This window comes from Heteronotia binoei, chromosome 4 (assembly GCF_032191835.1).
Source record: "Heteronotia binoei isolate CCM8104 ecotype False Entrance Well chromosome 4, APGP_CSIRO_Hbin_v1, whole genome shotgun sequence".
NCBI lineage: Eukaryota > Metazoa > Chordata > Lepidosauria > Squamata > Gekkonidae > Heteronotia > Heteronotia binoei.
Window position 1 is genome coordinate 170,128,206 of NC_083226.1, and position 16,505 is coordinate 170,144,710.

The following is a 16,505-nucleotide window of genomic DNA, read 5'->3' on the forward strand; positions in this document are numbered from 1 at the left end:
GTGCCACTTGCCTCAAACTTAGTTCTCAGGACTGTGGACAGTTGGTAAAGCTTGAGAATAGCAGCAAATTAGCATACAAATGAAAGAGTTGACATTCATTTGTATGCTAATTTGCTGCTGTTCTCAAGTCTTACCAACTGTTTTAATTCAACCTCAGCTATAGTCACCAGGGCTTTTATGTAGCAGGAACTCCTTTGCATATTAGGTCACACCCCCTGATGTAGCCCACCCTCCTAGAGCTTACAGTAGGCCCTGTACGAAGAGCCCTGGAAGATCTTGGAGGATTGGCTACATCAGGGGTGTGTGGCCTAATATACAAAGGAGTTCCTGCTTGTCACATAGCATCTTGACCAGGGGTCGCCAAACTGCGGCTCGGGAGCCACATGTGGTTCTTTCACACATATTGTGTGGCTCTTGAAACTCCCAAAACTGCTGGCCAGCTTGGAGAAGGCATTTGTCTCTTTAAATCACTTCTCTAAGCCAAGCCAGCTGGCAGTTTGGAGAATGCATTTAAAGTTAAACTTGCTTTCTTTCCACCTCTCCATTCCTCCTTCCTCCCCTCATCTTCCTTCCTTCCTTCCTTCCTTCCTTCCTTCCTTCCTTCCTTCCTTCCTTCCTTCCTTCCTGTTTGGTGTAGTGGTTAAGTGTACGGACTCTTATCTCTGAGAACCGGGTTTGATTCCCCACTCCTCCACTTGCAGCTGCTGGAATAGCCTTGGGTCAGCCATAGCTCTCATAGGTGTTGTCCTTGAAAGGGCGGCTTCTGGGAGAGCTCTCTCAGCCACACCCACCTCACGAGGTGTCTGTTGTGGGGGGAGAAGATATAGGAGATTGTAAGCCGCTCTGGGTCTCTGATTCAGAGAGAAGGGTGGGGTATAAATCTTCAGTCTTCTTCTTTTCCCTTCCTCCCTTGCCTCCCTCCCTCCTTCCTTCCTTCCTTCCTTCCTTCCCTCCTTCCTCCCTCCCTTCCTTCCCTCCTTCCTTCCTTCCTTCCTTCCCTCCTTCCTTCCTCCCTCCCTTCCTTCCTTCCCTCCTTCCTTCCTTCCCTCCTTCCTTCCTTCCCTCCTTCCTTCCTTCCCTCCCTCCTTCCCTCCTTCCTTCCTTCCTTGCTTCCTTCCTTCCCTCCTTCCTTCCTTCCTTCCCGCCTTCCTTCCTTCCCTCCCTCCTTCCTTCCTTCCCTCCTTCCTTCCCTCCTTCCTTCCCTCCTTCCTTCATTCCTTCCCTCCTTCCTTCCCTCCTTCCTTTCCTCCTTCCTTCCCTCCTTCCTTCGCTCCTTTCTTCCCTCCTTCCTTCCCTCCTTCCTTCCTTCCTTCCTTCCCTCCTTCCTTCCCTCCCTCCTTCCTTCCCTCCTTCCTTCCCTCCTTCCTTCCCTCCTTCCTTCCCTCCTTCCTTTCCTCCTTCCTTCCCTCCTTCCTTCCCTCCTTTCTTCCCTCCTTCCTTCCCTCCTTCCTTCCTTCCTTCCCTCCTTCCTTCCCTCCCTCCTTCCTTCCCTCCTTCCTTCCTTCCCTCCTTCCTTCATTCCTTCCCTCCTTCCTTCCCTCCTTCCTCCCTCCCTCCCTCCCTTCCTTCATTCCTTCCCTCCTTCCTTCCTTCCTTCCTTCCCTCCTTCCTTCCCTCCTTCCTCCCTCCCTCCCTTCCTCCCTTCCTTCCGTCCTTCCTTCCCTCCTTCCTTCCTTCCCTCCTTCCTTCCTTCCCTCCTTCCTTCCTTCCCTCCTTCCTTCCCTCCCTCCTTCCTTCCCTCCTTCCTTCCCTCCTTCCTTCCTTCCTTCCCTCCTTCCTTCCTTCCTTCCATCCTTCCTTCCTTCCTTCCCTCTTTCCTTCCTCCCTCCTTCCTTCCTTCCTTCCCTCCTTCCTTCCTTCCTTCCTTCCTTCCTTCCTTATCTGATGCTGCTTTCAAACATCTGATGTTTATTCTATGTGGCTCTTACGTTAAGCAAGTTTGGCCACCCCTGATCTTGACTCTAATAAGCCCTTCCTGGCAACTAATTCCCCCACCCCCTCTCTACCTACATGTAAGACTTGAGGAAGTCTGTTTCACTGTATCTGCAGAAGTGTGCATCCACAGCATAAAACTTTGTTGGTCTTAAAGGTGCTCAAACGTTATTCCATCGATGCTCACATGTTTGCTATGCATGCTGTGGGTAAACGACCAACCCAAATAGCTGCAGCACGATACAGCCATAACGCAATTGCATTCTTACAGCAGTTTTCCCATGCACGCATCCACTTTGGTCATGTGTGTGTTTTGGGGAGAGACTCGGTGAACTGAAACGCGCAGTGGCGTGTGCAAAACTCGAAAATACAGTGGCAAATGTGCAGAACAAAGGGGAAAATTTGGTACAGAGTATTACTGCAGCATGCCTCCTTTCTGCGTGATCTTATGTACAAACTGCTTTGGGTTTTGAGGTCTTGCAGCTGTTCATGCACTAGCTTTGGGGTCGTGTGACCTGCTTTGTGGTAAGATAAAAGGAAGCCCTTCTTCACCCAAAGAGCGATTAACGGAAGGAATTCACTGTCGCATGAAGCGGTGACAGCTACAAGCATAGCCAGCTTCAAGAGGGGATTGGATAAACGTACAGAGCAGAGGTCCGTCAGTGGATGTTACCTACAGGATATAGATGGAACTCTGTCTGGGGCAGTGATGCTCTGTATTCTTAGTGCTTGGGGGGGGCACAGTGGGATGGCTTCTAGTGTCCTGTTCCCACTAGTGGACCTCCTGATGACACTTGGGGTGTTTTGGCCACTGTGTGACACAGAGTGTTGGACTGGTTGGGCCATCGGCCTGATCCAACATGGCTTCTCTTATGTTCTTATGTGATACAGAGTGTTGGACTGGATGGGCCATTGGCCTGATCCGACATGGCTTCTCTTATGTGACACAGTGTTGGACTGGATGGGCCATTGGCCTGATCCAACATGGCTTCTCTTATGTTCATATGTGACACAGAGTGTTGGACTGGATGGGCCATTGGCCTGATTCAACATGGCTTCTCTTATGTTCTTATGTGACACAGAGTGTTGGACTGGTTGGGCCATCGGCCTGATCCAACATGGCTTCTCTTATGTTCTTATGTGATACAGAGTGTTGGACTGGATGGGCCATTGGCCTGATCCGACATGGCTTCTCTTATGTGACACAGTGTTGGACTGGATGGGCCATTGGCCTGATCCAACATGGCTTCTCTTATGTTCATATGTGACACAGAGTGTTGGACTGGATGGGCCACTGGCCTGATCCAACAGGGCTTCTCTTATGTGACACAGAGTGTTGGACTGGATGGGCCACTGGCCTGATCCAACAGGGCTTCTCTTATGTTCTTATGTGACACAGAGTGTTGGACTGGTTGGGCCATCGGCCTGATCCAACATGGCTTCTCTTATGTTCTTCTGTGACACAGAGTGTTGGACTGGATGGGCCATTGGCCTGATCCAACATGGCTTCTCTTATGTTCTTATGTGACACAGAGTGTTGGACTGGATGGGCCACTGGCCTGATCCAACAGGGCTTCTCTTATGTTCTTATGTGACACAGAGTGTTGGACTGGATGGGCCATTGGCCTGATCCAACATGGCTTCTCTTATGTTCGTACGTTCTTACGTTTGAGACTGACAAAATACTTCCTTGCCAGTGTTCCCTCTAAGCTGAGTTAGCGTGAGCTAGCTCACAGATTTTTAGCCTCCAACTCATGCATTTTTGTCTTTGCTCAGGAAGGACGACCCTGCAGCACACTAATCTGTGCAGTAGCTCACAACTTTCATGCCAGTAGCTCACAAAGTAGGATTTTTGCTCACAAGACTGTGGCTCAGAGGGAACATTGTTGCTCGCACAGCTGATAATTACCTATCAGCAGGGTTTTTTTTGTAGCAGGAACTCCTTTGCATATTAGGCCACACCCCTCTGATGTAGCCAATCCTCCTGAAGCTTACAGCAGGCTCTGTACTAAGAGCCCTGTAAGCTCTTGGAGGATTGGCTACATCGGGGGGGATAGGCCTAATATGCAAAGGAGCCCCTGCTAGAATCCCACCCCTGCTCCTTCGCATATTAGGCCACACCCCCTGATGTAGCCAATCCTCCAAGAGCTTAGAGGGCTCTTCATACATGGCCTACTGTAAGCTCTTGGAGGATTGGCTACATCAGGGGGGATAGGCCTAATATGCAAAGGAGTTACAAAAAAAGCCCTGCCTAACTTCTGCCATCTGTGACGATTGCTTTAGATGGTTTTTTGCTTTTTGCTTTTAAATGGAGGCTAGATAAGGCAGATGTTTCTCCGGCTTAAAGCGGAAAGCTCTTGAATTGCCACGTGGCACGTTCAGGGTGTCGTTGAAATAGGCAGAGACATTGAAATAGGCAGAAATCCAGAGAACCAAAGAGCGACTTTGACGGACCCCTGTTAATTCCCTCTATTCAGGAAGGATTTCCCCATCGCTTTCCCGAAGAACAGCAGAAATGGCACTGGAGACACTAATTAGAAAATTAAATAACAAAATTTAGCATACACTTTTAGGACCTTCAGGTAAATCTTGTGTTTCTGCACCACACTCTTTTAACCTCCACCAGTGTCAAAACCCCAGCTCCCCCTATAGAACGTTGTGGCCTTGTTCCAACCAATGGGAGAGCTAGGAAAAGAGCTGTCAATCGTAGCCACTCTTTTCCCTCTCTGCCCCTCTTCAAACTTCTGCCGTTTTGCAAAATCACCCTTTTGTTCTAGTCCGTCACAGTGACTTTGGGCTTCTACACCGGCACTCAGATCATACCGTTAACTAGAAGCGTCTTGTGTCTGCATGCAAGGATGGGGCTGTCGATCAGTTAATTTTTCCCAACTCTTTTTTTTTTTCCAGATACTTTGAATTTTACGAAGGCCCCTTTGACTACAACTCCACCAAATGCCTGGGACTGAGGCAGGATATCATTGAAGTGAAGGTGCTCTCGATGTAAGTAGCACCCGACATTGTGGATTCTCTGGCCATTCTTTACAGGACAGTGGGGTGGATCCTGCAGCTACCCTACCCTACCACTTCCCTGGTGGTGGAAAGTGCTGCCCAGCTACAGCAGACATACAGGCAGCCCTCTAGGGCAGGGCTGTCTGCCAAACATATGGGCTGTGAGCTGGAATCAGCCTGTCCAAGGCTCTTATGCAGCCCATGAGCAACAGGTTACCTTTATTGAAGAATAAAAATAAGAAGAATTGCCGATTTATACCCCACCCTTCTCTCTGAATCAGAGACTCAGAGCAGCTTACAATCTCCTATATCTTCTCCCCCCACAACAGACATCCTGTGAGGTGGGTGGGCCTGAGAGGGCTCTCACTGCAGCTGCCCTTTCAAGGACAACTCCTGCGATAGCTATGGCTGACCCAAGGCCATCCCAGCAGGTGCAAGTGGAGAAGTGGGGAATCAAACCCGGTTCTCCCAGATAAGAGTCCGCGCGATTAACCACTGCACCAAACTGGCTTTGCCAGATAACAGAGGCTGTGCATAATGTCCCCGTGTACCAGGGGTGGCCAAACTTACTTAAAGTAAGAGCCACATAGAATAAACGCCAGATGTCTGAGAGCCGCAAGACGTGAACGTCAGATGTCAGAAGGAAGGACAAAAGAGATGGAGGGAAGGAGGGAGGGAGGAAAGCAAATAGATTGCGGAGGGGGAGGTAGAAAGAAAGCAACTTCAACTTTAAATGCATTCTCCAAGCTACCCACTGGCTTGGCTTGGAGGAGTAATTTAAAGGGAAAGATGCTTTCTCCAAGCCGGCCGATGGGGCAGCGGGGGCTTCAAGAGCCACACGATATGTGTGAAACAGCCACATAAGGCTCCCGAGCCACAGTTTGGCCACCCCTGCTGTATATTGTCCCACTGCTAATGTGTAACGGGTGGTGGAAGTGGAAGGCCTGGGCATCAGGGAGGTATTGTAAGGAAATCCTGTAAGAGTGTTTGCAATGATTTGAACTTATATATGCGTGTTACTTCAATTGTTGGTAAGTTGCAGCAGAGAATTGGGGGGGTGGGATGAGTGAGTGAGGTGTGCAGAGAGAGAGAGAGAGATGAAGGAAGTCAGAGACAGACAGAGAGAGGTCAGTCATAATCAATACTCACTCTAAGCCGGGGTGTCGAACTCATTTGTTATGAGGGCCGGGTCTGACAAAAGCGAGACCTTATTGGGCCGGGCCATGTCGGGTTGGGCCGAGCCGTGCTGGGCCAGACCACGTGTGTACCTATTTAAGATTAGGTAGCAGGGATATAAATTTTATAAAGAACACAGACAAACACAAATATATCTATTTTTAAAAACTTAAAACATGCTTAAAACAGCGCTCGTTGATTTTAAAGATGCTTTCTTTGTATTTCTCCCAAGGGATCCAGGGAACTGGGCAAAGGAAGCTCTGGCTCTTTCCTTCCTTCCCCAGGGAACTGGGGTGGGGGAGCCTCAGCCAATAGAAGGAAGAGAGGCTGGCACAGTAGCTGTGTTGTGCAATTGAGAGAGCCTGGCAAAGCAAGCTATTCCTCCCCCCCCCCTTCCTCCCCAAGGGAAGAGCCTCAACCAATGGAGAAAACAGAGGTTTCACTCTGTAGCTCCTGTGTGATTGAGCAAGCCCTGCAACGCAAGCTGTTATGCAGAAGGAAGCAGATGACAGCCAGTTGCCCGGGGGCCTGATAGGAGCCCTCCAGGGGCCTGATTCGGCTCTCGAACTGCATGTTCGACACCCCTGCTCTAAGCTGTGGAGTCTTGTGAGCAAAAATTCTGCTTTGTGAGCTGGTGCCATTAAAGTTGTGAGCTATTGCATAAATTAGGGTGCTCTGGGGCCATTTTTTCCTGAGCTAAAACAAAAATGTGTGAGCCGGAGGCTAAAAAACTGTGAGGTGCCTCACACTCACTCAGCTTAGAGGGAACACTGGTCAGCAGTGAACTCTCCACAGAGTGTTAGCAGTTAATAGCCAGTCGCGGTCAGTCAGCAGTCTCCAGGGGTGTCAAAACTCATTTGTTACAAGGGCCGGATTGGACATAAATGAGACCTTGTTGGGCCGGGCCATGTGTCATAAAACGGAATGCCAGGTAGCAGAGAGGGAACTCTAAGCTGAGTTAGTGTGACCTATCTTTACTAGCGGTTACCGGACTAACTATACCGGTTCATGCCAACATAGATCGGCACCCTCATTGTGGGGTTCTGGGGCTGCAGAATTAGCACCTTCCCCGTTGAGAATTGCCCCCTAATTTGCTCAGTTTCCCGCCTGGTTTTTTTCTAGGTCTGTTTCTGGAATCCATTTCCCTACATGCTCCTCTTTTCTCCCTTTGGGAGATTTCTCAATTAACATGCTCCAGTGGAACAAAGTGACCTAATTCTGTACGGGTGACTTCTGGGAAATCCTGAAGCATGCCAATTTTGAATATTAACTGCCCCTTCTCCAGGGAGGGGCCAAAGAGCCTCATTGTAGACCAAGTTGGAATATGAAGGTGTGTCAAGTGATTTTCTAATCTGGTGTGACCCAGAGAGAGATTATTTCTTGGTAGGGTTTCAGAGAATCCCATCCCATCACCCCTTCCAGCGATAGAGATTGCTGGAACGCTCATCTGATTGATTGGGGCTTTTATTCACAAAAACTCACTCTAGAAAGAAGAAGACCGTAGATTTATACCCCACCCTTCTCTCTGAATCAGAGCCAGTTTGGTGTAGTGGTTAAGTGTGTGGACTCTTATCTGGGAGAACCGGGTTTGATTCCCCACTCCTCCACTTGCAGCTGCTGGAATGGCCTTGGGTCAGCCATAGCTCTGGCAGAGGTTGTCTTTGAAAGGGCAGCTGCTGTGAGAGCCCTCTCAGCCCCACCCACTTCACAGGGTGTCTGTTGTGGCGGAAGGCGATAAAAAAGATTGTAAGCTGTTCTGAGTCTCTGATTCAGAGAGAAGGGCGGGGTATAAATCTGCAGTCTTCTTCTTCGTCTCAGAGTAGCCTACAATTTCCTTTTACCTTCCTCCCCCACAACAGACACCCTGTGAGGTAGGTGGGGCTAAGAGGGCTCTCACAGCAGCTGCCCTTTCAAGGACAACCTCTGCCAGAGTTATGGCTGACCCAAGACCATTCCAGCAGCTGCAAGTGGAGGAGAGGGGAATCAAACCCGGTTCTCCCAGATAAGAGTCTGCACTAGTAACCACTACAGCCAGTGTGATGTAGTGGTTGAGAATGCGGGACTAGTTATCTGGGGGACCCAGGTTCGAATCCCCACTTGTGCCATGGAAGCTCAATAGGTGACCTTTTGGGCCAGTCACACCCTCTCAGCCTAACCTACCTCGCAGGGTTGTCGTGAGGATAAAATAGAGGAGAGGAGAATGACTTCAGCTGCTTTGGGTTCCCGCTGGGGAGAAATTTCCTGCCTTGTGCAGGGGGTTGGACTAGATGACCCTGGGGGTCCCTTCCGACTCTATGATTCTATGAACATAAGAGAAGCTATGTTGTATCAGGCCAATGGCCCATCCAGTCCAACACTCTGTGTCACACAGTGGCCAAAATCTCCTGCATATATATATATATGATTTTATGATTCTAAATTTGGTATATAAATTAACTGAATAAATAAAAACTTGAGATTCTCTAAGATGTCATAAGACTACTGTATTTTTTTGGGGGGGGTTGTTTTTTTTACTAAAGCTTGAGGCATGGTGTAAATGCAGTATTTTTTATTAATGGGCAAGCAACATGCCTACTGTCATGGTAGATTGGATGTGAGTAACATGTATATCATAACAGCCCCTGGTATGTGTGTGAGAGTGTGCATAAACAGGGCTTTTGGGGTAGCAGGGATTCCTTTGCATATTAGGCCACACACCCCTGATGTAGCCAATCCTCCTGGAGCTTACGGTAGACCCTGTAGTAAGAGCTCAGTAAGCTCTTGGAGGATTGGCTAAATCAAGGAGGCATGGCCTAATATGCAAAGGAGCTCCTGCTACAAGAAAAGCCCTGACAGGAACTCCTTTGCATATGAGGCCACACACCCCTGATGTAGCCAGTCCTCCTGGAGTTTACCTAGGCCCTGCACTTCCTGCAAAAATAAAAAAAAGGCCAAGCATGTGCAACTCATTGCAATCGTTCTCCAACCCCCTTCTCTTTCCCTACTTTCAGGGTGAAGCAAACAGAACTGTTCGAGAGGTGGAGGAACTTACAGATATGCAAATGGGAGATGAACATCACCGAAGCCAAGCTCTTCAAGTAAGATGAGACTCGTACCAGTGAGATTTCAGCAAGTGTGATTTTCCTTTTATGGAGCCAGAGGCTGTGTATCAGGGCCTTAGGCTCGCATGACGGAATACTCCTGCATTGAAATTCCATGCACCTAGAAAGCTAGCTTCTCAGGGAGGCGGGTTTCGCCTTGAGATGCTAGCTTTCTGTTTGATCTGCTCTGTGGATCCTTAAATATATTGCTTGGGTTACAGTTGCCATGACACCGCAAGGCGAACAAAGGTAAGATGGAGTCGCCATTTTGTGGCTGGCTCCGCCTACGGCAGCAGCTATTTTGTGACTCCGCCCACCACACGATATCAGAATTCCAAAGGAGCCATAATTGTTGTTGTTACTTAGCAGATGTCTGGATTGGGACATCTGCGGAACTTGAACTATCGATTCACTTCCCCCTCTTGATCCTTCCCCAGGTCTACCTTGTCCCGGTGCTGTAACGCTCCTGCGTTCCTCTTCACCACCCAGAAGAACACTCCGTTGGGGACGAAACTGAAGTATGAAGTCGACACCAGCGGGATCTTTCACATTAACCAAGAAATATTCAAGATGTTTCCAAAGGTGCGGCGCTTTCTGGCATCTCAAGAGTATTCCCAAGATTGAGCTGTGGCATCCATTAACCGAGTTGGGTGTTTGATTGATGCAGAGCTTTTTTTGCTTGCGGGAACTGCCTTGCGTATTAGGCCACACCCTGTGATGTAGTCAATCCTCCTGGAGCTTACAGCAGGCCCTGTGGGAAGAGCCCTGTAAGGAATTCTAGCAAGACCTCCTTTGCCTATTAGGCCACACCCCCCCTGATGTAGCCAATCCTCCTGGAGCTTACAGCAGGCCCTGTGAGAAGAGCCCTGTAAGGAATTCTAGCAGGACCTCTTTTGCATATTAGGCCACACCCCTCTGATGTAGCCAATCCTCCTGGAGCTTACAGCAGGCCCTGTGAGAAGAGCCCTGTAAGGAATCCTAGCAGGACCTCCTTTGCCTATTAGAGCACACACCCCTGATGTAGCCAGTCCTCCTGGAGCTTACAGCAGGCCCTGTACGAAGAGCCCTGTAAAGAATTCTAGCCGGACCTCCTTTGCTTAATAGGCCACACCCCCTGATGTAGCCATTCCTCCTGAAGCTTACAGCAGGCCCTGTACGAAGAGCCCTGTAAAGAATTCTAGCAGGACCTCCTTTGCCTATTAGGCCACACCCCCTGATGTAGCCAATCCTCCTGGAGCTTACAGCAGGCCCTGTACGAAGAGCCCTGTAAAGAATTCTAGCAGGACCTCCTTTGCCTATTAGGCCACACCCCCTGATGTAGCCATTCCTCCTGAAGCTTACAGCAGGCCCTGTACGAAGAGCCCTGTAAAGAATTCTAGCAGGACCTCCTTTGCCTATTAGGCCACACCCCCTGATGTAGCCAATCCTCCTGGAGCTTACAGCAGGCCCTGTACGAAGAGCCCTGTAAAGAATTCTAGCCGGACCTCCTTTGCCTATTAGGCCACACCCCCTGATGTAGCCATTCCTCCTGAAGCTTACAGCAGGCCCTGTACGAAGAGCCCTGTAAAGAATTCTAGCAGGACCTCCTTTGCCTATTAGGCCACACCCCCTGATGTAGCCAATCCTCCTGGAGCTTACAGCAGGCCCTGTACGAAGAGCCCTGTAAAGAATTCTAGCAGGACCTCCTTTGCCTATTAGGCCACACCCCCTGATGTAGCCAATCCTCCTGGAGCTTACAGCAGGCCCTGTACGAAGAGCCCTGTAAAGAATTCTAGCCGGACCTCCTTTGCCTAATAGGCCACACCCCCTGATGTAGCCATTCCTCCTGAAGCTTACAGCAGGCCCTGTGAGAAGAGCCCTGTAAGGAATTCTAGCAGGACCTCCTTTGCCTATTAGGCCACACCCTGTGATGTAGTCAATCCTCCTGGAGCTTACAGCAGGTCCTGTGAGAAGAGCCCTGTAAGGGATTCTAGCAGGACCTCCTTTGCATAATAGGCCACACCCCGTGATGTAGCCAATCCTCCTGGAGCTTACAGCAAAAAAAGCTCTGGAATTAACATTCTCCAAGATGTCTTCTCTTTAATAGCCTTGTTCAATAGGTCTTGCAAACTATGGGCTGTGGCTTCCTGGACTGAGTCCATCCATCTCTTGTCGGGGTTTTCTCTTTTCTCCCTGCCTTCCTTTTTTCCTTGCTTGATTGTCTTTCCCAGTAGAGAAGAGCAAGAGTCCAGTAGCCTCCCATACTTCTACCTCTTCGGTTTGGTGTAGTGGTTAAGTGGGCAGACTCTTATATGGGAGAACTGGGTTTGATTCCCCACTCCTCCACTTGCACCTGCTAGCATGGCCTTGGGTTAGCCATAGCTCTTGCAGAGCTGTCCTTGAAAGGGCAGCTGCTGTGAGAGCCCTCTCAGCCCCTCCCACTTCAAAGGGTGTCTGTTGTGGGGGGAGAAGATATAGGAGATTGTAAGCCCCTGTGAGTCTCTGAGAGAGAGAAGGGTGGGGTATAAATCTGCAGTCCTTTCCTCCCACCCAGAGAAATCCTTTCCAAGAGGAAGGCAATGGCAAACCAACTCTGTCTGTCTCTTGCTTTAAAAATCCAATGGGGTCACTGTAAGTCGGCTGCAACCTGAGAGCACTTTCCACCAAAGTGTTCTCCCTTTAACTTGTCACTTGATAAAGATGTGTGTTTGGGGGGGGGGGCGGAGAGAAACATGACTTATGACTGTTTGTACAGTGTACACCAACGCAGGCGAGAGTGATTTCTATCTGCGGACATACTAGGAATGCCAGCCTTCAGGTGGGATGTAGGAATCTCCTGGAATTACAGCTCATTTCTAGGCTACAGAGACAGTTCCCTTGGAGAAAATGGAGGCTTTGAAGGGTTGACTCTATGGCAGGGGTGTCAAACATGCGGCCCAGGGGCTGAATCAGGCCCCCAGAGGGCTCCTATCAGGCCCCCGAGCAACTGGCTCTTGTCTGCTTCTTTCTCCCTCCCTCTTACTTCCTTCTGCATCTCAACTTGCTTTGCGAGGCTTGCTCAATTGCACAGGAGCTACAGAGCAAAGCCTCGATTTTCTCCATTGGTTGAGGCTCCTCCCCCTCCTGGTCCCCTGGGGAGGGAGGGAAAGAGCCAGAGCTTCCTTTGCCCAGTTCCTTGGATCCCACGGGAGAAATACAAAGAAAGCACCTTTAAGATGAATGTTTTGATTAATGTTTTGAGCATGTTTTATTTTAAGGGGGTTTTTTATTTAGTTTTTTTTTTTAAATGTAGAATTTTTTTAATTTAATTGTTTTTTAAATTTAAATTTTTAATTTTTTAAAAAAAATTTAGACAGATCCAAGCGGGCATCCGTGTTGGTCTGAAGTAGTTGAACAAAGCGAGAGTCAAGTTGCGCCTTTAAGACCAACCATGTTTTATTCAGAACGTAAGCTTTCGTGTGCTCTCTAAGCACACTTCATCAGATGAGGGGATCAGGTACTGATCCTCTCATCTGATGAAGTGTGCTTAGACAGCACACGAAAGCTTACGTTCTGAATAAAACTTGGTTGGTCTTAAAGGCGCCACTTGACTCCTGCTTTGTTTTAAATGTAGGGGTTTTTTTTTAAAAAAAATTAATTTTTTAGATTAATTTTTTTTTAATTTAAATTTTAATTTTGTTGTGTTTGTGTCCTTTAAGAAGTTTATCTCTGCTACCTAATCTTAAATAGCACACACATGGCCCGGCTTGACAAGGCCCGACCTGGTCTCATTCAGGTCAGAACCAGCCCTCGGAACAAATGAGTTTGACACCCCAGCTCTGTGGCATTGTACCCCACGGAGGTCTCTATCCTCCCCAGGCTCCAGCCCCAAATCTCCAGGAATTTCCCAACCAGGATGAACATATATGAACATATGAAGCTGCCTTATAGTGAATCAGATCCTTGGTCCATCAAAGTCAGTCTTGTCTATTCAGACTGGCAGCGGCTCTCCAGGGTCTCAAGCTGAGGTTTTTCACACCTATTTGCCTGGACCCTTTTTAGTTGGAGATGCCAGGGATTGAACCTGGGACTTTCTGCTTACCAAGCAGATGCTCTACCACAGAGCCACCATCCCTCCCCTATGCAACCCTACCCCTGTATCCCCTGCTGTAGTGCATACTACAGTTCAGGGATCCCCAACCCCCGGGCCATGTCCATCATTACATTAGATTTAAATCCTGCCCTCCACTCCAAATCTCAGAGCAGCTCACAATCTCCTTTATCTTCTCCCCGCAACAACAGACACCCTGTGAAATGAGTGGGGCTGAGAGAGCTCTCCCAGCAGCTGCCCTTTTAAGGACAACTCTGTGAGAGCTATGGCTGACCCAAGGCCATTCCAGCAGCTGCGAGGGGAGGAGTGGGGAATCAAACCCCGCACACACAGTCAAAAGGCCAGCAAGCCACCTGCTGCCCTAAATCACATAAGAAGTGGAGAAAGGGTGGTGCGGGCTTCTCCAAGGGTTAATGAGGGCTGCTGGGTGTGTGGCAAAGCCCCTGGTGGCTGGCTGGCTGCCCGCTCTCCTAATCCAGGGATTGTTATGCAGCTGCACCTACTATTCAATGGGCAAGGAAGGTGGGGAGGAGGAGGGGGAGCCCTCGGAAAGGTTCAGGAGCTGTGCTCCTGGGAGCTCCTGCTGAATTCAAGGCCTGGCTATAAATATGCATTTTTTTCCCAAAAATATATCCCGCATCACCGTTTTCCTGCGGATGTATTTTTGTTTTGGGCCGTGAAATTACTCATCAAATATGCATGTGCTAATAGCTGCGTTTGCAGGCTTATGTAAGCAGGTTCCTTCCACGGGGCGCCAGCTGCTATAAGGAGACACTGAGTCAGACCGTTGGGCTTTCTCCGTCCAGTGCTGTCAGCAGCTCTCCAAGGTCTCAGGGCAGTGATAGGTCTTTCCCATCCCTGCACCGCGAGATGCACCAGGAATTCGGTTCAACAAAGATGGAGTCCAGTGCAGTACTCCCTCTAAGCTGTGGTGTCTTGGGAGCGAAATTTCTGCTTCATGAGCTACTGGCGTTAAAGTTGTGAGCTACTGCATAAGTTAGTTTGCTCTGGGCCATTTTTCCTGAGCTAAGAAGAAGAAGACTGTAGATTTATACCCTGCCTTTCCCCCTGAATCAGAGTCTCAGAGTGGCTTACAATCTCCTTCATCTTCTTCCCCCACAACCAGGGGTGGGATTCTAGGAGGAGCTCCTTTGCATATTAGGCCACACACCCCTGATGTAGCCAATCCTTCGAGAGCTTACAGGACTCTTCTTACAGGGCCTACTGTAAGCTCTTGGAGGATTGGCTACATCAGGGGTGTGTGGCTATGCAAAGGAGCTCCTGCTAGAATTCCACCCCTGCCCACAACAGACATCCTGTGAGGTAGGTGGGGCTGAGAGAGCTCTCACAGAAGCTGCCCTTTCGTGGACAACTCTATGGCTAATGGCTAACTCAAGGCCATTCCACCAGCTGCAAGTGAAGCAGTAGGGAATCAAACCCGGTTCTCCCAGACAAGAGTCCACGCACTTAACCACTACACCAAATGAAATGTGTGAACCAGAAGCTAAAAAACTGTGTGCTAGCTCACACTAACTCGGCTTAGAGGGAACACTGGCCCAGTGGCACCTTTAAGACCAAAGTTTAATTTTGGGGATTCGCTGAAGTGTAAATGCACACTTTTTCAGATATCATATGAAAAAGTAATTTTTTTTAAAGCTGCTTTATTCTAATACATCTTTTTAAATCAGTTCCTTCCCTGTAAAGTAATGAAATAAATTTGAGATTATCTCATACTAGATATACTATAATAGTGTTTTAATAATAAATGACTTAGCATATAAAATTTGAGGGGAAATCTTAAAAAGAAAAGTGTGATTTCCGAAAATAATAAAGGTTTTACCTTAGGTGTCTAAAAGCCATATGCATGAGAATTGCAACACTTTTATTTTATTTTAAAACCCTTCCTATTTGCTGTTTTTGCTAATTTTAGAGATAATCTATAACAATTGGTTTCTTAACACCATTTTGCTCCTATGTGGTTTTAAAGAACGTAAGAGAAGTCATGTTGGATCAGAGCAATGGCCCATCCAGTGCAACAGTCTGTGTCACACAGTGGCCAATATATACACACACACACACACACACACACACACAGTGGCTAATAGCCACTGATGGACCTCTGCTTCATATTTTTATCCAATCCCCTCTTAAAGCTGTCTATGCTTGTGGCCGCCGCCACCTCCTGCGGCAGTGAATTCCACATGTTAATCACCCTTTGGGTGAAGAAGGACTTCCTTTTATCCTTTCTAACCCGACTCTCAGCAATTTCATCGAATGCCCACGAGTTCTTGTCTTGTGAGAAAGGGAGAAAAGGACTTCTTTCTGCAAATCTTGTCGTTTTTCCTTCGTGTATTCTATGGCTTAATGTAGGCTTTGGTTATTGTATTTAGATTGCTATGTCGAAAATTAATTTAAAAATTAAGCTGGGGGAAAAAAAGAAAAAGTGCACATGCACACAAAAGCTTATACCCAGAATAAAACTTGGTCAGTCTTAAAGGTGCCACTGGGCTTGAACTCTGTTCTGCTGCGTCGAACGAACACGGCTACCCGCCCGAGCGTAACAGTAGGACGATGATAGATTCAGGCGGACAGCCGTGTTTCTCTGAAGCAACAGAACAAAGTTGGGAGTCCAGCGTGGCGTCTTCAAGACCAACCAAGTGTAATTCTGGGCAGGGGTGGAATTCTAGCAGGGGCTCCTTTGCATATTAGGCCACACACACCCCTGATGTAGCCAATCCTCCAAGAGCTTACCAGGCTCTTTTTTTAAAGCTCTTGGAGGATTGGCTACCTCAGGGGTGTGTGGCCTAATATGCAAAGGAGCTCCTGCTAGAATTCCACCCCTGATTCTGGGTATAAGAATTCGTGTACATGCATGCAGGGCTTTGATGGTTTATTTCCTTCATTTGCACCTTGCCGAACGGGGACCCATATTGGCAGCTGTCCTTCTCCTCCATTTTATCCCCACAACAGCCCTGTGAGGTAGGGTTAGGCAGAGAGGTGCGGCTAGCCCAAGGTCACCCAAAGAGATTCTGGGGTGTGTGTGTGGAAATGAGGATTCAAACCTGGGTCTCCCAGCTCCTGGTTTGACGCTATGATCACTACGGTGGTGGTGGTGGCGGAAGCGATGTCAGGTCACAGCTGACTTACAGTGACCCCATAGGGTTTTTAAGGCAAGAGACATTCAGAAGAAGAAGATTTCTGATTTATACCTTGCCCTTCTCTCTGAATAAGAGTCTCAG

General features: G+C 48.5%; 1 protein-coding gene across 2 annotated transcripts in view; it reads left to right on the top strand.

Moving 5' to 3' along the window:
• ST8SIA5 (ST8 alpha-N-acetyl-neuraminide alpha-2,8-sialyltransferase 5) overlaps positions 1-16,505 on the top strand; it is an 85,770-nt gene that overhangs the window by 50,890 nt on the left and 18,375 nt on the right. For both annotated transcript variants that reach the window (XM_060236210.1, XM_060236211.1), the window contains 3 exons: positions 4,840-4,932; positions 9,108-9,194; positions 9,635-9,779. In XM_060236210.1, coding sequence (XP_060092193.1) covers positions 4,840-4,932; positions 9,108-9,194; positions 9,635-9,779 — 325 coding nt within the window. The remainder of the gene's footprint in view (positions 1-4,839; positions 4,933-9,107; positions 9,195-9,634; positions 9,780-16,505) is intronic.